This window comes from Ammospiza nelsoni, chromosome 9 (assembly GCF_027579445.1).
Source record: "Ammospiza nelsoni isolate bAmmNel1 chromosome 9, bAmmNel1.pri, whole genome shotgun sequence".
Classification (NCBI taxonomy): domain Eukaryota; kingdom Metazoa; phylum Chordata; class Aves; order Passeriformes; family Passerellidae; genus Ammospiza; species Ammospiza nelsoni.
In genome coordinates this window covers 9,800,158-9,819,022 of record NC_080641.1, presented here as the reverse complement: position 1 = coordinate 9,819,022, position 18,865 = coordinate 9,800,158, and the positions used below count along the sequence as shown (strand labels likewise).

Genomic DNA, 18,865 nt, shown 5'->3' with positions numbered 1-18,865 from the left:
TGGAGGGGTTGCCTGGAGTCAGCCTGGGCACATTCTGGGGTCTGCTTTTAGCACCCCTGTCTTGTTGATGCTTCCCAGCCCTTGCTCCTCCACTGTAAGGCAGTGTGGAAAAGTGGATGGAGTGTGAAAATGAGAAGAGAAAAAGGGGGGAAATGGCCAGTGAAAAACCTCAAAACAAGGAGAAAAATGAAGAGATTCCAAAGAAATTTTAATCTGGACAAAATAAAGGAGGCGAATAAAAGGAGGCCAGCAAAGCAATTTTTTTGTTTGTTCTTGAGCACCTTCTGTGGACAGTTTCCTAGCAGTTGTGGTTCAGAGCCATCATCACAGGGTGTGCATCCCAGGTCAGGAGCTGGAGATGCTGGCAATGAGCAAAGGGAAGGCTCTGTTCCACCTGGCTTTTGTCACTATCCTTGATCCTTGTTCTTCCCATCACAGATGGGCTCACAGGAAAGGAAAAACCACTTGCCCTGCAGCCACAGTTCAGCTTAGGGCAGCATGATCATGGCTCCTGTCCAGCTCTGTGCTGCTGCTCTCGGTATGAGGTGGCAGCTCTGGGGCAGTTTCTGGGGGACTTATCTGTGCCCATGCTCCAACATCTTTGACAGCTGAACCTGCACCAAAATGGCTTGGTGCCTCTTGTGTCCCCTTCAGTCAGGGGCTGGGGTACCCCAGTGAAGAGGAGTAGGTTTGTGATGGTTTGTGAGGATCTTATTGGGTTCATTTGCCCCTTGCTCACATGCAGACCCCTCTGAAGGGGAGGAAGAGATCTTCAGAAGATATGTCTTAGGAAATCCCACTCTAAAATACGCTGAATTTGGGTCAGGTTTGTGGTAGAAGCTTAGTGGATTTCAACAATACCTTATGAGAATTTTAGTTTACCCCACAGAGTCTGGTTTGGAGGTGGAAGCAATAAGTCATGGGTGATTTCTCAGCAGGGGCTGGGGGTAGTGCACCTCAATCTCCACGTGGATTTTGGCTGAATCTGACTTCTAGTTGGCACAGCTGAGTGTGTTGGGACATGGCTCATCACCTTATTGTCCTCACCTGCCATGGCAGCTGGCCTGCCTTAGACACCTGTCTGGGCCAGGGAAGGACTTCTGTCCTCTGCTTCAAAAGATGATCCCTGTAAAGGCACAGCATGGCTCGATGTGGTGCTCTGGCTCCAAACCTCCTGTGGAGCTGCGTGATCCAAAGCAGACACTGAATTCCAACTGTGCAAAAAGATGCAGAGGGTAGCAGTAGCTGAAATGATGGAAGATATTGAGGGGGAATAGAGTGGGAAGAAAAACCACCCACCCTGTTCCAACCCAAGAGGGCAAAGGAGCCTCTTCCTACTCTAATAGAGGCTGAGTATGTCCATCTTTGTGTGTCCATCTTTGGGTCTCCATCTGGCCCCTCATCTGTGGCCTGGAAGCACAATGAGTGGAGTTTTACCTCTCACAGGTGAGTAGTGACAGATGTCCCCTGTCCCTTTCTTGCAATGATGCTCTCTGTACTTGCAATTCCAGGTGGAGTTGTCCTCAACCCTGCTTACTACGGCATGCCTGGCCACACCAACACCATGATCCACGAGGTGGGGCACGTCCTGGGGCTCTACCACGTCTTCAAGGGAGTGAGCGAGAGGGAATCTTGTGATGATCCCTGTAGGGAGACCACCCCATCCATGGAGACAGGAGACCTCTGTGCTGACACTGCCCCCACCCCAAAGAATAAACTCTGTCGGGATCCAGACCCCACCAATGACACCTGTGGCCAGACACATTTCACAGGAACACCCTTCAACAACTACATGAGTTACACAGGTAATGGGTAATCCTTGCTGGGAGTCACAGGGCGTCACCTTCCTTAAAACTTGGGTTTCCCTCCATCAGTAGTGCCTTACCTCACTCCCTAACCAGCAGGGACCCTCCTGGTGGATTGGGATGTCAGGCAGTGCTTGCAGTAGCTGCTTAACCTCTTTCTTCCCTCTGGCTATTTCTATCCATCCCTCTCTTCCTGCCAGTGGGGCGCTGGGCATGCAGCAAGGCTGCTCTTGTCCGTTGTGTGTCTTTGTTCTCCAGTCCTGAAGCTGCTGCTGTCGTTATTGTTGTTATTATTATTATTAGTTATTTATTGTTATTGTTAATTATTGACCTCCTGACCCCTTTTGGCGTGGTTCCCAAGGCATGCCCAGGGGGCTGGCGTTTCCCCTGCCATGCCAGGAGTAGCAAAGCCGCAGGAACAGTTCATGCCCCAGGCTGACCCTCCTGCGGTGGCGCTGCCCAGGTGCGGGCGCCGGGACCTGGAGCCGCTGTGGCAGTGCCATCTTGTGGCTTTGGGGACACACGACACCAGAGAGCCCCGGCAGCACAGCAGCCCTCCCTAGAAGTCCCCGAAAAAGTTTATCCAGGAGCAAAGGGCGCACATTGCCGTGCCCTAACCCTCAGCCCTCTCTCTCGTCCCCAGATGATGAGTGCACCAACAGCTTCACGCCCAACCAGGTGGCCCGCATGCACTGCTACCTGGACCTGGTGTACCAGCGCTGGGGACACAGCAGGAAGCCAGCGCCCATCCCGATCCCCCCCATGGTCACCGGGCAGACTCAGCACTCCCTCAGCATCTACTGGCTGCCTCCCATCAGCGGCATACTCCACGAGAGGTGAGGCGCCGTGCTCCTGGGCTTGCACAGCAAGGGACACGGGGTCTCTGTGCTCCCCTTCCCACCCTGCAGAGCCCTGGGCCACCAGAGCCAGGCTGCTGCCACATGGCCCCCTGGCACATGGGCTCTCCTGCGAGCTTCCCGCTCTCGGGGTGCCGGGAGGGGAAGCCAGAGAGCATCAGCAGGCAAAGCCAGCCCGAAAACCCCAGAGTGCAATCAGGGGATGAAAAATGAGCTTCATTTAGCACTTATTGTATAAAGTAGCTATTTACCAGGAGGAAATGCAGCCTTGTGGTTAAGGCAGGGAGCTCGAACCGCAAGAGCTGGGTTTCGTTCCCAGCGCTGTCATGGGCTCGCAGAGCAGCTAACTGGGGGTAAGTCAGGAAACTTTTCAAGCCAGAGAAATGATGCCAAGGAACCAGAGCTGTTTGGCTGCTGAGGAGTGCACAGCCATGAGTGTTGGGTGGATGTCTGTCTTCTCCCCACTAAGGGAGCCACTAAGACCTGGAAACACCACCAGTGTCTCTATTCAGCAGCCCCTCTTACTAATAGATTTCAGTTTCCACCAGGTTTTAAGTGGTGAGACTTTATTTTTAGGGGCTTTTTTTTTGCTTATGGGATCATAAGCATGTACCTAAAGAGCTTTTGAACTTGTTTTGAAGCTGCTTCATAAAGCTGTCTTTTATAATTAAAAGGAAAATGCTGTTTGATGGCAGCTGGGGCACTCTTGGGTCAGTGTTTGCTGACTTTTCAAAGAATGGATGCTCTCCACAATGGCCCTTTTGCTCAGGAGTAACAAGACGTGCATGTCACCCCACAGACAGGAGAGGCTCTGAGTGCTGGGCAGCCTCGAGTCATCCAGATAAACTGCTTTGTTGGGGAAAGAAGTGATTTGGGAGCAGGAAAACATGGGTCTAGAAGGGAGGCCCCTTGGAACCATCCCAAGTTGTCACTCATAACTGTCTCAGGGGCTGATCCATTGTGGCAGTCCTGAATCCCCTGAGAAGAACTGGTCAAGGAGGGTGGCTGAGGCTGGCCCTTATAATAGAAAAGTGCCTTTATCTTTTCTGGAGAGCATGGCAATTGATATTATTGTGACTGGTTTGTATTGCAATAATGCTGAAAGCCAAACCCTGACTCTGGGTTTAGCAGAGAGCACCTTATTTGCACCCACTCAAGTCCAGAGGCATTGCCCTGGGATGTGTGGGGTCTGTTAGCTCTGACTGGCAGGGATGGGATCCATCCAAGACTACCCAGAGAGCATGGAGAGGAGGAGAGATTAAATCCAGCCTGTCCCATGGGTGCTCATATTTCCCTGTCTTTGAAGAAGCTGATTGCAAGCAGGATGATACACCCAGGGAGATTGAGACCTTAGCTCTGCTTCTCCACCTCCCTGCCTGGTGGCACCTGGGCACACGTGTCTGGGGAGTTGCCTGTTCCTCCTTAGCCATGGCAGCGTGTGTGCTGTGCCAGCAGGGAGCAGGACAGGCTGTGTGACAGCTGTGCTGAGGATGGCACCTTCCGGCAGTACGTGCACGAGGCCTCTTCCCCCAGAGTCTGCGACTCCTCTGGCTACTGGACCCCAGAAGAAGCAGAAGGTAAATGTCTCCTCTCACATCCTGTCTGGGAGTCCCCAGGCAGAATCTTTCTGGTACAAGAAAAAGAATTTTTAAATTTTTTTCTTTTAGAGAATCAATTGTCTTCTGTAGTGCAGGAAGGATTTCTTGGTACCCAGGAAAAATCTGGTAATGGCCAGATGGCTTTGGACAAACTGACTGGCACCCCAGTATTACCCCAAATCATTGTTCAGGTGTTGTTGAAAGATGCTGACCAAAGGGAAAAGCACTTAACTGAAATCAGTCTTAAAATACAGATCTTGAGACCTCATTCAAAACCTCAGGGACATTCACAGACTTTAATGTCGTCTTGTTCACAGAGAGCAAGAGGAGCTCTGTGCTGAGTCCCACTGAGTCTGTGCCATTCCTCCCTAGCCAGGCCAACAGCAGCTGGGCATTACAGCTTCTCTTGTGCTGAGACCCAGATGTTGGTTTAGAGACCCACCTTGTGGGCACAGTGGTGACTTTCAGGGTGACACAGTTGCCATAGGAGCTGTTGGGCTTTCCTTGCTGCCTCAGCTCCTCCAAGAGCAGGGTAGAGGAGGCAGGAGAGCAGGGGAGCTGATCTTGGGAACTGTGTGAGGTGCATGTGCTGCTGCTGAACCATGCAGAGCCAGGGGAAGTGGTTCTGTGTGTCTGTGGTTATCACAAGGGCTGTTTGCTCTGATAAAAAGAGAGTTTGTGGGTTTCAGAAACTTTTAGACTTGTCTTATATGGGTGAAGGCTTTGAATTGGTGCTGTGCCCTAAGAAATGCTTTCAGTGGCTAATGAAGACAAAGGTATTTCTACTACAGAATGATAAATTCCAGTGATCCTTTCTGGGTCTGAAAGGCCAACACTCCATTTCTCTTGCTGAGTGCTTATCCACCATCAGGGGAGGCAGGCTGGGGCTCTGAGGTTAGCCTGGGTACTATCCTGGAGGATCTTCTGGAAAAACAGCCTGGAAAAGCAGCAGGTCCTGCTTCCTTGCTTTGGACCTGGCTCCTTCCTGACCTGTCCTAGCATTTGCTTGTGCAAAGCTTCAGTCTCTACTCTGTTTGGAGCATTCAGGTGCCCTTGGCAAAGTTTCTGCACCTGTGAGGCTACAGAGCAAGCTTCACCTTCCTCAGCTGTGTCTAGGCTGTCCCTAGATCTCTGCACTGTGTCCAGCTGCAGTGTGGATACCACTGTTCCCATTTGAGAGGGTTGTGAGTCACCAGGTTTGCTGGGCCTTGTGTATGTGTGTAAGTTACCCAGGAGCTGGGAGACCAGTGGGGATTATTGCTGTCCAGGATGTTAGGGCAGGTGCCACCAGGTCTAGGACATGTGGGTGTGCAGTTATAGCCTGGAGGTGCTAAAGCAGGCTATAGGGTGTGGGTCTGCTGTGGAACCAGGTTTTCACCATCTCCCTCCCTGTCCCAGGTCCTCCGGACGTGGATCAGCCCTGTGAGCCCAGCCTGCAGGCCTGGAGCCCGGAGCTGCACCTGTATGACATGAACATGACGGTGCCGTGTCCCCAGCCGCACGGCTGCATCCTGGAGCTGCGCTTCCTGCACCCCGTCTACCCCGACTCCCTCACCCTCTGGACCACCTACCTCTCCACAGGCTCTCCCAAGGCCCTGTCTGACATTGAAATCCTGACAGAGCAAGGGGAGTCCATCCACCTGGGCCCCCTGGACACCTTCTGCGATATCCCCTTTACCGTGAAGCTCAATATCCCTAAAAAGGTGATTGGAGTTAAAATCTACACCTTTGACGAGAGGATGGAGATAGACACAGCCCTGCTGACCTCCAGGCCCCAGAGCTTCCTGTGCTCTGCCTGCAGACTGATCCAGTACCGGGTGCTCCGTGACCCCCCCTTTGCAGACGGGTCCCCTGCCACCCCCCTGCAGGGACATCGCCACTTCATGGACACGTGAGTCACAGGCCGCTCTGTCTCGGGCTGAGTCAGGCTGGATTACCTCCTTGTGTCTTCTCCCTTGGAATCCCTGGGTGGTTTTGCTTCTGTTTTGGTTTTGCTGCTGTCCCCCTGCTCTGGGAATTACTGCATCCATTGAGCAGGGGTGTGGCAGACCCATCATGCTAGCACGACTCTTCTCCATGAGCCCAGTTAAGTAGAAGGAGCTCATTAAACCCAGAAACATTTTGCCCATCAATACAACCCATAAAATTTCATTTCCCCCATCAATACAACGAGTAAAATAATTACTCAAGCTAATTCCACTTCTCCCCAGGTCAGAGCCTTGGGAAACAAGCAGCATGACCTAAAAGAGACTCTTTTCACAGGCTCTGCCTCTGGCGGAGTATGAAGACATGTCAGATTGTGATACTGCATGGATGTATACACGTGATGTCTATAGTTGTGGTGAGCAAATCTCAGTGCTGCAGATGTTGCTGCTCCCTCAAGTTCTCCCTGTCCCTGCAGGGAAGTCACTCCTGGGCAGGTGTACCACTACCAGGTGCAGGTGGTCTCTGGGACAACCTCAGGAGAAGCGTCCCCACCGCTCGTCCATGTGCATGGAGCACCCTACTGCGGGGATGGGAAGGTAGCCACGTAAGTTGAAAAGTTCCTCAAGCTCTCAGCTGAGGCTCTCTGAGCTGTCAGGTCATCCTGCCCCAAAGGGAAGCAGCAGGTGGGTCCCCCATGCACGGGTACCTGGCTGAGGCTGCTGCACAAAGTCCCTCCTGCAGACTGAGCTGTAGAGCTTGTGTTTTGTAGAATGCCATGTGCATAGGAGATGGAGGTGGTCTGCATGAGGGGTCCAACCTGAACATCCTCTATTCTTGACTTCAGAGCTTGGATTCTGGCCCATTTCAGCAAACTGTTGCAGAGTCCAGCCCAAAGGATCTGCCTTTGGAAGTGGGCAGGATAACTTTTTGCTCTGGGCCCTGCAACAAGCACAGTCCCATACAGTGCAGTGTCTTTAGAGAGCTGTCCAGTCTCTGCTCAGAAACCCCAAGTAATGAGGGATGCACCACTTCTACACTGAGAGAGCCCAATGCTTCACCTGCTCTGCCTGGGAGACAAATATTTCAGATTTCCTTATTTGAGCTTTTTCAGACTTCATCTTCCAGGATACTCAGGATCACTTCCATTTGAAATCAGTTTTCTTAGCAGGGTAAGGAAAGGGAAAGGGAGAAGAACCTTTTGTCTCTCCCTTCTCCTGCCTCCTTCTCCAGCTCCCACTGAAACCCCAGCCCCATTTCAGAATTTCCTGCCTTCTCCAACACTTGCTTTCTCCAGCAACAGGTCTTCCTGATGCTTAGTTCTATACTTTTTCCATTCTCCCAGAGTTCTTGCCTCAGGTTTTACAGCAAAGTCACAGTGCAATCATGTCTGCTCCCAAATGCTGTGACTTCAACATCTTTTTATCACCTGGCAAGGTGTTTTCTCTGTCTAATTCCATGTGTGGTTCTGCCTTTTGAACTGCTTCTGTGGAAACAGAACCAAGATAAGGGGTCCTCACGGTTGACTGGGCAGGAGCACAGGGGTGGGTGTTGAGTCAAAGGTGGTAATAATACATCTGGCTGTTGCCCTCTTAGGAGCCTGGAGGAGGAATGTGATGATGGGGACTTGCTGGATGGAGATGGCTGTTCCAGGAAGTGTAAAAAGGAAAAAGGCTTCAACTGTGTTGGTGAGTCCAACTGGATTGAGACAGGCCCAAATGGATTGGCTCCTTTTGAGGCAGGAGCCAAAACTGTACATTATGCACACTGCTCCTTAGAGCAGAGGGCCATGCACCTCATCACAGCAGAACCTGGATTTGCAGCTGGAGTGATCCGTGGGTCTTGTGGTGGGAAAAACCCCAGGCTAATGAGACAGCAAATCTCTTATAATGAGAGAAGTGTGTGGCTGGAGCCTGGTTTGTAAGCAGCTCACCCTTGTTCTCCCTGCAGGGGAGCCAAGCCTGTGCTACGTTCACGATGGGGATGGTGTGTGTGAGCCCTTTGAGAGGACAAGCAGCATGCTGGACTGTGGTCCCCACACTCCTGAGGGGTTTGTGGATCTGTGGGCAGTGAGAGCCTACTCCTCCCATCAGGATGCAAAGTCCTGCCCTGCTTCCCTGGTCACTGGAGAGCCTGTGGCGAAGGTGAGTAAATTCATGGACAAAAATTGACAAAGTCTGTGCTGGGAATACACAAACAAAATCAGCTCTGGAAGCACTCATTGATTATTATCTTCCCAACCAGGGTCTGAGTGGAAGACCTGGGCATTGCTCACCTTCCTCTTGCATCAGTCCCTGAGTTCAGGAGCTGCAGTTCATGGAGAGGTGCTTCATCCTGCAGGGAGCACCTCCCCAGCCATCATTTCACTGAGCAGTGACCACCCCATCCCACCAGCCAAAGGCTCAGCTTGGAGCATGTGACTTGTCCCACTGTTGCCTCAAAAAAAAAAAATCCTGTCAGTCTGATACCTTATAAGGTCAGGGCCTGAAAGGATGAAATCACACACACATCAGCATCTGTACTGCTCCCAAGCCCTCTGATCTGAAGCCAAGGAAAAATCAATGGGAGAATTCCCATCTTTCATATGGGCTTTGGAGCAGAGCCTGGAGGGGATTTTGCCTGATTGGTGTTAACGTGGTGTGTATGTTCTTTCCTAGCAAGCTGAAGAAAGCAAAGAAATATGTAAAGAGATCACATTTAGCCCTTTACACATGTGTTTCTACTGATTTGATGAGAAGAATGATCTTCTTGAGACCTTCAGCAGGATTAAACTGCCCAGATACACATCTGACGGGGTGCCTTGGGCTCAGGTGTCTGTTCCTTCCCAATGACACCTGTATCTCCCAGGTTTTGTCTGCCAGGCCTGTGGGGATGTCTGGGGTGCCACAGGGCATTGAATGGAACAGTAGAGTGTTATTCAGGCTAGTGAATCACACCTTTGTATCTCATGAGCCCAGCCAAAATCAGGATGCCATGGTCTCACCTGCCAGCTCACAGCTTGGCTCACTGTTACTCAGGCCCCAGACACCATGAGATGCTTAAACAACACATTTACACCACTCCAAAATGGCAAAGGTGGTCTGTGCACATATGTGGGCAGTGAGATGTCACTTAGGAAGCCACATCCTTACTGTCTTCATGCTAAGAGCCACCTTGGGGTCCTTCCCAACACTTGGTCAATCTTCCTTGAAGTTTTGTAGGTGCTGTTTTTCCCTCCTTTCCTTGCAACCATCTGGGTTGAAATAAATCTCTCCTTTCAGGTATGTAAATCCCACCTTCATGAGGTGCCAAGGGACCTGTTAGAGGCTGCTTGGTTTCCCTGTGCCCCCAGCCAAGAGAATGCTCAGGAGCCAAATGAGAAGATGCTTTTGGGTGACGAGGGGGTTTGGCTTAAGGTAAGTGAGGGTATGTGGTCAGGCACAAAGGATTTGTTTGTCTGGTGACAAAACCCATCCTTTTCTGTCCTGTAGGAGCTACAGCAGCCTCTAAAATTACTCATGTAGTACTACATATACTACTGCACTCTTTGTAAATCCCAAAATACCTGTGTCTGGATCTGTCCTAGTTGCCCCATTCCCACTGTGAGCAGCAAACCCATCCTGGGGCAGATTGCCAGGAGAAGGACTGTGCATGAAACCAAAATACCACAGAAATGCCTGGAGGCTGAGAAACAACTTGCTCCTGACTCTCCCCTGCAGTCAAGCTGTGCTTTAACACCCCCAAAGGGCAGGCACAGGCTGTGTTTAACATCCTGGTTGCCTTTGTTCCAGCAGCAGAGAGCAGCTGGATATCCTCTGCCATCCTGAGGGGTCCCGAGCACCCCAGGGTGCTGCTGAGCACCCCAAGCCCACAACAACCAGGTCCTTCTGATGGCTCCAGAGCAAAGGCGGCACTTCTGTGCCCCAGGATGTTGGTCCTGCAGCCCAGCAGGGGCTCAGGGGCTGCCCCTGGGAGGGTCCAACCCCTCCATCCCAGCAGGTAGAGAGAGGAGAGGGACGGAGCAGGGCTGAGGGTTGGGCCGCTGGGATTTTTACAGCGTTGGGTTTCTGACCACAGGCACAGTTTAGAGGTTTTGTGGCTGCTGCCTGGTGTTGCTGGAAAGCCAGGCTCTGGCATGCTGCTCCGTCTGCACTCTGAGGGGCAGCTCGCCCTGTTTTGGTCGAGTTCTCTAGAGAAGGCCTCTTCCCCCCAGATGCTCAGACAACTCTGAATCATCAAACCTCAGTCAACAAACATGGGTACTGCTCTGAGGTCCTCTGTCTCTCCAAAACAACTTCCTTCAGCCTTCTAATTTTCCCTCTCTTCCTTGTCTGTGTGCAGTTTGTAGCTTCAGTCTCTGGCCCTGACAAACGTGCCTCCTTTCCTCTTGTGCTGAGGGGAAAGCAGTAATCCTCCCCCTTGGCCTTACCTAGATGAAAGCTTGCTCTCCACTTCTCAGCAGGGGTTAAAACATGTTACACTTTTATTGGAGCTTGTGGTCAGTCCTCTTCCTCTGTGGATGTTTATACTAAAGACTTTCATTACTGGTTCTCTGTGCTCTCTCTAGGAGTGCTATTATTTTCCACCCATAAAATTATTTATGGACTAATAATAAATATGCCATTTTTTCCTTTTTTTTTTTTTTTTTTTAAGAGTTGGCCTGATTGGTAACATATTTTGTTGACAATTTGCCTAGCACAGCTGCCTGCCCAGACAGGAGTGGTGCTGTTGGTGCATGTGTGTACCCATGTACATGGGGTGCCCACCAGCTCTCAGGGCCATTTTAAACCTGTTGCACCTGTGTCTCCTGGGGTAGAGCTGCACCACAAAACTCATCAGATGGTAGGAATCACTCCTGAAGAGGTGGCACCAATGAACCAAGAGGAAGGGCTGGGTCAAAGAATGGTTAGGGTTGGAAAGGAGATTAAATGCCTTCTACTTCAAACCCCACTGCCATGAGCAGAGACACCTTCCACTAGACCAGGTGGCTGAGATCCCCATCAGATCTTGAGTGTTTCCAGGGATCCACAAGTGCTCTGGAAAGCCAGTGCCAGTGTTTTACTGTGCTCACTGTCATGCTGTAATTAAAGCAAGAGGTATGTGTGTCTGTGCCACTGCACACAGCATCTGCCATGCCCCTTCGGTCTGTCTGCATGTGAGAATTGTTACAATTTGCAGATCTCCAGCCATGCTTTGTTCTCAGTTTTTAATACACCTGATGAGGGAAGACATCAAAATCACTTGTAAGCAAGTCAGGATGTGTAATGCAGGAAATTAAATAAGAAGCAGGGAGAGGGAGGGAGAAAAATTAAGAAGATAGCCTGCTGTGGCCAAGCATATAATATGTATTGGAAAGGATTGGGATGTTAATCAAGGCAGCTGCTATTGGCCTAGCTTGGGGCCAGCACCTTTCACCCTCATGCAGAAGTAGGAAGGGAAAGACAGAACTCTTCACCTCAGGATGTGTACTCCAGGGAAAGCCTCACCTGACTTTTCCAACTGCCTCTCCTCCCCTGAGGAACCACACTTGGAGGTTGGGTTCAAATCCTCCAGGTCCCTGGGACTTCACAGCTCTGTCCTGGGGAGCTCCTAGTCTGTGAACACTGCTGGCTCTTCTCTCTTTCTTTTCCTCCCTTCTTGCTTTCCTGTTTATTTCCCTTCTTCCCCCACTTATCTCACTGGGGGAGACAGTGGGGATATACCAAATAAAAACATTGGAGCCCTCTGGTCCACTCCTTGCAGCCCTGTAAGCCAGCAAGCCCTTGCTAAGGGAGCAAGGAGACAGCAGTGGGGCCTTGCTCATGGGGCTCTTGGTGATGAGCACCTCCCTGCAGGGTGGGAGCTCCGGCCTGAAGCCCAAGGTTTTCTCCTGTTCCCGTGTGTGAACAATGCCTGACGTGGCACGAACCACCCTGAGGCGAGGCTGCCATCACAGATTGCGTCGTTGTCCCCTCCATTCCTACAGCCTGCTCCTTGGGCTGTGCCTGGCCAGCCAGGACTTGTCTTCTTTCCAAATACACCTTTGCCTTGAATTTCTGAGCTTCCTCCACGCCAGCATTCCACAAAAACACTGTATCGGGAGGATCTCGATCAAAACACATCTCAGCACTAGTGGGGTGGGGGAGAAAAACATTTCTGTCCTCTTCCAAGGAACATCTGCTCTGCCATGATTGATGCCATGTGTTTCCCAGCTACTTCCAGCTGCCTTCAGGGTTGTAGACAGGTAGCAAGCTGCTGGCTCTCCTAGCAGGCAGGGCTTCTTCCCATGAATCTTTCCACATGTTGGCTGGTGGACAGTTTGCTCCTGCAGTGGCTACTGGGGGCATTCTTTGGGCTTGTTTTGGTTTTTGTCTTTTTTGAGGGTTTTTTTTATTGGAAACATTTTGGTGGCAAGGCTGGTGTCTGTTTTCCCTGGGTGTCTCACTTGCCTGGCCAGCTCTGTGTGGGGTGGGAGTCTGAGCCTGGTGAAGGGGGAGCAGGAAAGAGGTTATCCAGGTTTTGCTCAGTGTGGATGCTGTGAAGATGCTATAAATTTAGGTCAAGGTGGGGCTGAATATGTGAGGAGAAAGCTAGCAAAAGGAAGAAGGGAAGTTTAGAGGGAAAGGACTGCTTTGGCTCCCTTCCTTCCTCCTTCCCGCCTCTGCAGCCCTGCAAGGCCTCTGACCTCTTATCCCTGCTCCCTCTTCCTCTCTCTTGTCTGTATGGGCTCTGAGCAGCTGTATTTGGTGTGCCTGCTCTCAGAGTGTGTCCTGCCCTCTCTCCTAGGTGTGCTTTGAGAGACCTGCAGTGCCCACCTCTCTGCTGCTCTTCCTGGCCTCCCCTGGCTCTGTCCCAGGCCAGCAGCCCAAGCCGGTGGTGGCCGTGCAGCTGACTGACACAGATGGACAGAACAGCTCGTTGGGTGAGAACCTCTGGGGTGACACCAACGGGGACACCAGAGCCACCACCCACACAGCTGGGACCTCCCACTGCTGTCCCCTGCCTTCCAAGCTGGTCTGTAGGTGTGTGGGGAGAGCAGATGTAAACCCTGGAGCTGGCCTAGTCATGTCTTCCTTCTCCTTGTCTCACAGGGACGTACGAGCTGTCGTGTCAGCACAACCCCCTCATCATCAACGTGACCCACAGCCAGGAGGACCCACTTCCACAGGCTGCTTCAGTGCTTTTCAACTTCTCCTCTCCCCTTGTGGGCATTGCAGCTGTGGCCTTGAGGACCCTGGCTCAACCTGGCTCCTCTGAGCCCCTCAGCACCTGCCTCCTGCAGCACCAGGAGGGATGTGGCCATCAGTGCTACAGGTAGGGATGGTCTCCTCAGGGCACCCAGGGTTGCTGCTCTCCTCTGGGAATTTGTGTTTGAGTTCTGGAGTGTTTATCTTCTCACTGAGTGCTTTGTGACTGTCCTCAGATGGATTTTGAGGTATTGTTGGAAGATCTGCTGTGTTGAGTCTTGATTTGCTTATCTTGCTGGAGGGAATGGGAAGGCAGAAACCAGATTTTGTGTATGCCCTCTGCATCTGTAGAAAACTGTGCTAAAGGACTGATTCCTGGTGGGAAAACCAAGAGAAGTTTTTAAATGGCTGTGAAGTTATCACTGGGAGTTTTTGCTAAAGCTGAAACTCCTTCAGCGTTTACTTTACAAGCTCCACCTCCATCCATTCCAGTCTTCCCCGTGCTGCAGAAGGTGGGGATGGAGCTCTCCTCATGCTCTCTGTTCTCGCTCCCAGTCCATCCAGGCCCCTCACAGAGTCTCATACTGCCCTGCTGAACGTGGTGATAATGCCAACAGAGGCCTCAGCACTTCAAATCTGCCAGGTCTGGCTTTGCTTTCAGATCCCAGGCTCCCCGAAGCTACACAAAGTGCTGATCCAGGGCTCCAGTTCAGCCAGTTACTCAAACCACACCACTGGGAATACTGATTTTTGAGTTGAGCTTTGGGGTTCTTCAGCACAGAAGGGCTTTGTCTAGGGTCATCTCATCACTGTTCTTGTCATGTTCCTTCTGTTGATGGCCTGGATCATCAGGGTGAACATCCCTGATAACAAATGAGAGTGTGTGTTTGTCTTAAAGCCTGTGGGATTGTGGTACAGTTGATTTATGTAGAATTCTGGAAGCCATGAATATCCTGAAGTTGCTTTTTACTTTTTTTTTTTTTTAAGTGCATGTGTGATTTACACAGAAACATAAATCTTAGTGAGTCAGTATATAAATATTATTCTCAACCTTACATTAAAAGATCAGTGTTCACCTGAAATGCAGCGTGTTTCCTCCTGGTAGCTGTTACAGCAATGTACCCACATGCTTCTAAGACTGTGGCCAACTGATGTGGTTTTTCAATTACATTTTCTCATCCCTTAAAATAATCTTGCATTCTTGTTGCTTGAGAGCTTCCCCCTTCCCCTGAGAAGTGACTGCAAGGAAGAAAAGACTCACTGGACACAGCTGAGCATTGACTGGGGATGAGGAGATCCCCATATAGGGGCAAATAGAGAGGAAAATAGATATTTTCCTCATAAAAGTTGCATTATAGCTGAAGCACAAGCCAGTTCCTGTATTTCCAAGGCATACCAAGCTGTGTCCCTTTTCCAGGGGCAGAGCAGGATCCTCGTGTCTCCTCTTCTCTTCTTGCCCTCCCCTTGGCTCCCCATGGCCTTGACTTCACAGCAGTATGCTGGAATTGCAGGTTATGTGTGTGCCCTTAGCAAATACTCAAAGTAAATCAGATTCCCAAAGTTTTCAGAGTAGAAAATTCTATTTAGAGTATTGATCTTCAGAATTGAAGTCTTGAATATTCAGGGTGGGGAGGTTAGGCTTACAGCCTCAAGTAGCCACACTAAAAATAAAGTTAAGTCAGGAAACATTCAAGTATGCCCCCTTTATTATATTTTTAAAACCTATTCTATCTCCAAAAGTAGTGCAGTATTTTTAAAGGTTAACAATTAATTTTATATAAGGTAATTATATGAAATTAATTGTTAACCTTTAAAAATACTGCAATGCATTACTTTTGGAGGTAGTATATAAAAATACTGCAATAACCTGTGGATTCTGGTGGTGAGCAGGGGGCGAAATCCCCTATAAAAATCGAGGAATAGAAAATCTTGATAGGCTGGGAGACATTTGAGTGTGAAAGAGCCCAGAACATGCATGTTCCTGCAGCAGAGAGCTGGACTGACTGTGAGCACGCAGCAGCCTCATGTACACAGTACGTGCGGGCGAGGGCTTTCCCAAAATAACCTGAGAAAGGACAGTAACATAAGCAACAAAGAAATGAGATTTCCTGCCCTCAGAGTAGAAATGCTCACTGCCAAAATAATAAATATGTGACAGGTTGGTATTTCTGTAGCATCTTTCATCTTGAAGGATCCTGCAGTGCTTTGCAGGCTGGGGAAAACATAGAGATGGTGTTTGTGCTGATGAAGTGCAGCTTTCTCCAGGTCAGGGTGCAACAGGTGTTTGCCTCTAGAAAAGTACACACTTGTTTTGAAGGAAGTGTCACCTTTTGAGGTGCTGAAAGTTGGCAGAGCATTGCAGAGCAAAGCAGGGCAGTGTCCTCACTGCCATCCCCAGGAACCCCTCTCTGCTGTCTCTGCCAGCAGATCAGGGCTTGTCTGTGCATTCTGCTCCCAATCACAGCCTTATGAGGTCAAGCAGAAATCAGACTTTTAACACATTTCCGTCCAGGAGACCCAAAGCTTCAGGCTTTCATCCTTTTCTTTGCATTTTTAAACTGAGCCACAGTCCCTCCTGTTTAACTTGGTGCAGGCTATACACTGAACCAGGGGAACGTTTTTCATTTCCTCTGTTATGTGTATTTTTAGCTTGCTTTTATTTTCAGTGTGTTTGATTTTATGTTCACATATGCTGGGAAATGCCTGGGTGGGTTCACAGGAAAGATGCTACAATAGGTGATCTGCTTTGTGTTTGTATTTCCTGTGTGCAAGCTCTCCTCTGCTTCCCCAAAAGTGAAAAAGTGGGTGTAAGGCATCAAGGGGAGTTGGGTTTGGATTCCTGTAGTATGAAAAATAGAGGTGAGGGAGAGAAAATTAGATGGAGGAGGGAGTTGTTTACATATTTTCAATTTACAAACTTTATTCAGCAGAGAGGGCTGTTTCCCAAACAGGTTTTGTTTGGTTTGTTTTCTTTCTTCCAGGCACTAAATTTATGCAGGATCAATTTATGGGCTGCATGTGTGATGGCGTGAAGATTTATGGGCACCCTGGTAGACATGCTGGTGTCTTATTTCACAGAAATGTAGAATAGTTTGGGTTGGAAGGGACTGTAAAATCCTGATTCTTTGCCTCTGGCTTAGGGTGCCCCATGGATGGAGTCCCTGTCTCTGGAGGGATTTAAAATACATGTAAATGTGGCACTTGGGGGGACATGGGGTAGTGGTGGCCTTGGCACTGCTGGATTAATGGCTAGCCTTAATTTTACAGGGCTTCTCCAGCCTAAATAATTCTGTGTTTCCAGGGTCTTGATAACCACCTTTCCTGGAGAATGGGCTCACTTCTGCCTTTGAGACCTCTAGAGGTGCTTCTCCTCCAGCATCAAAGCCTGTTGACCTTTGGCACGTCCCTTGACCGGCTGAGGGGCAGTGGTGGCCAAGACTGTGCTGTAGAATATGTTATTAACGTTAATTTAAACTAAAATTCAAATTAATGCCCAGCTGGAAGGTGTCACAGGTACCCCCTGGAGGGCCAGACACCATTTCATGGACTGCCCCATCCCATTAGCTCTCTGCAGTCTAATAACATTCTTGAGATTAGTGCTCTATATATGGGCTTTTTTGGGAATGCTCAAGATGTCTTCTGCCTTTCCCTGAGAATAGCCGGGGAAAAAATATCTCCCAGCACAGGTTTTTCACCAGTTTGATCTTGAGTCCAACGCAGTAACTGAACAGCTTTCAAACAGGGTGCTTGGTGTCACCTCACAGATACATTGAGGGAATGTGAGTTCCAACACAGACCAGCTGAGTTCCCATGTCCAGTGAGGAAGGCAGCAAGTACTAGGAGACCCCAGGTTTGCCAGCAGAGCCCTTGGTTTTCTGCAGCAGAAATCCAGTCTCCCCATTCTGCCCTGCCCTTCCTGGTGTCACACACAGGCACAGGGATTTTTCACAGGCACTGGGTTAAATGCATCCTTCAGAGGGTTCTCTTATCTCCTTTCACAAGCTGCAGGAGGTGATGAGCACACCATCACCCCTGCTGAGCTATTATCATATCCAGTAACCCTCTCTGCTGAGAAGGTGCCTCTGATTTCAAGATAAAAGTTGTTGCTTTTGCTCCATCCTTGTCAGAAAGGTCTGATTGCCTCCTGCCAGCAGACAGACAACTTTTCTGTGTCTATGTGTCTGCACAGAGATGTCAGATCCCCTCACTATCTCCTCTCTGTCATGGTAAATATTTTTTCCTCCTTAAATCTTACAGCATAAGTCTTGCAGCCCAGCTATGGCTTCTGCTTCCAGCTCCCTTTTGAAATCCTTCTGCTATTTTTATGTCTTTCATGGTGGTGGATGTGGCTCAGAAATTAATTCCTCTGCACAAGATGAGAAAATGAGGTGGAGTGTGGTCCTGTGGAGATGGGATATGGATAAGGATGTTCTTTGGGTACAGGCTGTCCTGGCTGAGGTTGGGAAGGTGACTACACCAAACCTGACATCCCATTCAACCTCATTTTCCGTGCAACTATTTTGGTGTAGTGAACAACAACAAAAAAACATGGAAAGGAACTGTCTGGAAATACATTATGTGCTCTTGCTTCTTTTTTTCCCTTTCCCACTATGGCTCTGGAGGGGCCAGCAGGTCATTTGATGTCTTGCTGGTGCCTTCCCTCTGTCTCTGAGGCGGATGACAGCAGATGACTCACAGGGATGGTGCTTTTTGCCAAGTTTCTTTTGGAGTCACGTAGAGAAGCAAACACCTTTTCTTGAGATGGCAGCCTCAGTGCAGATTGTGATCAAGAAGCATCACCACCGTTGGGTCTGTACACGCAGCCTGCTGCCACAAGGATGCCTGCCATCAGATTTACTGGAAAAGTGAGACCTTTCACCTTGCCTGGAGGGAGACATTCCCAAGTATTTCCAAAACACCTTTTCTCATTTCCTAGCTATTCTCTCCTGCTAGACCACATTGGGGTAAACACCTTTTTATCTCACTGATGTTGAGTGCTACAATCCAGACTCCACCAGAGTATGTGCAATGACGACTTCTAACTTCAGGAGATTTGGCCAAAGCCTTTACTTTTCTGTCAACATCTCCTATAACCCCCTCTCCCAAAAATTTGCACCATGAGAAGAACTTACAAGTTTCCGCTGTAAAGAGCTGGAGCTAGATGATAAGGGATGTTTCAGCAGCAATCTTGGGGTTGAAAGCCTGAGTAGACACCACAGCAATGTATAGATGATTTATTATGTTCAGACAGCTGCACTGCTTTTGACTTGGCTTAGTTTGATGTGGGTAAATCTATCAGTATTTTCTGTGATGCATTAAGTAGTTGCAGTAAAACATGAAATTTCAGCTTTTCGGAATTTGGGATTTGTCACAACAAAGTAGTGTTACCTTACTAGCTTTGCCACCACTGGCTTCACATGCTCTGTTGCAGGTAGTGGCTGCCTGCTTTTGTTCTAGAAGGATGAAGGATCCCAAAGGAAAAGTTTTGCTCTAGTTTATAGAATTGTTCCCATTTCAGAACAAAGCTCTTACCGTTC

At 49.6% G+C, this 18,865-nt stretch overlaps 1 protein-coding gene across 1 annotated transcript in view; it reads left to right on the top strand.

The window, feature by feature from the left end:
- The window catches only part of PAPPA2 (pappalysin 2), an 86,841-nt gene that overhangs the window by 32,757 nt on the left and 35,219 nt on the right, over positions 1-18,865 (top strand). Inside the window, exons 4-13 of the mRNA XM_059478819.1 lie at positions 1,512-1,805; positions 2,449-2,641; positions 4,118-4,239; positions 5,659-6,151; positions 6,662-6,790; positions 7,780-7,871; positions 8,134-8,327; positions 9,444-9,578; positions 12,928-13,063; positions 13,233-13,455. Of these exons, the coding sequence (XP_059334802.1) occupies positions 1,512-1,805; positions 2,449-2,641; positions 4,118-4,239; positions 5,659-6,151; positions 6,662-6,790; positions 7,780-7,871; positions 8,134-8,327; positions 9,444-9,578; positions 12,928-13,063; positions 13,233-13,455 (2,011 nt within the window). The remainder of the gene's footprint in view (positions 1-1,511; positions 1,806-2,448; positions 2,642-4,117; positions 4,240-5,658; positions 6,152-6,661; positions 6,791-7,779; positions 7,872-8,133; positions 8,328-9,443; positions 9,579-12,927; positions 13,064-13,232; positions 13,456-18,865) is intronic.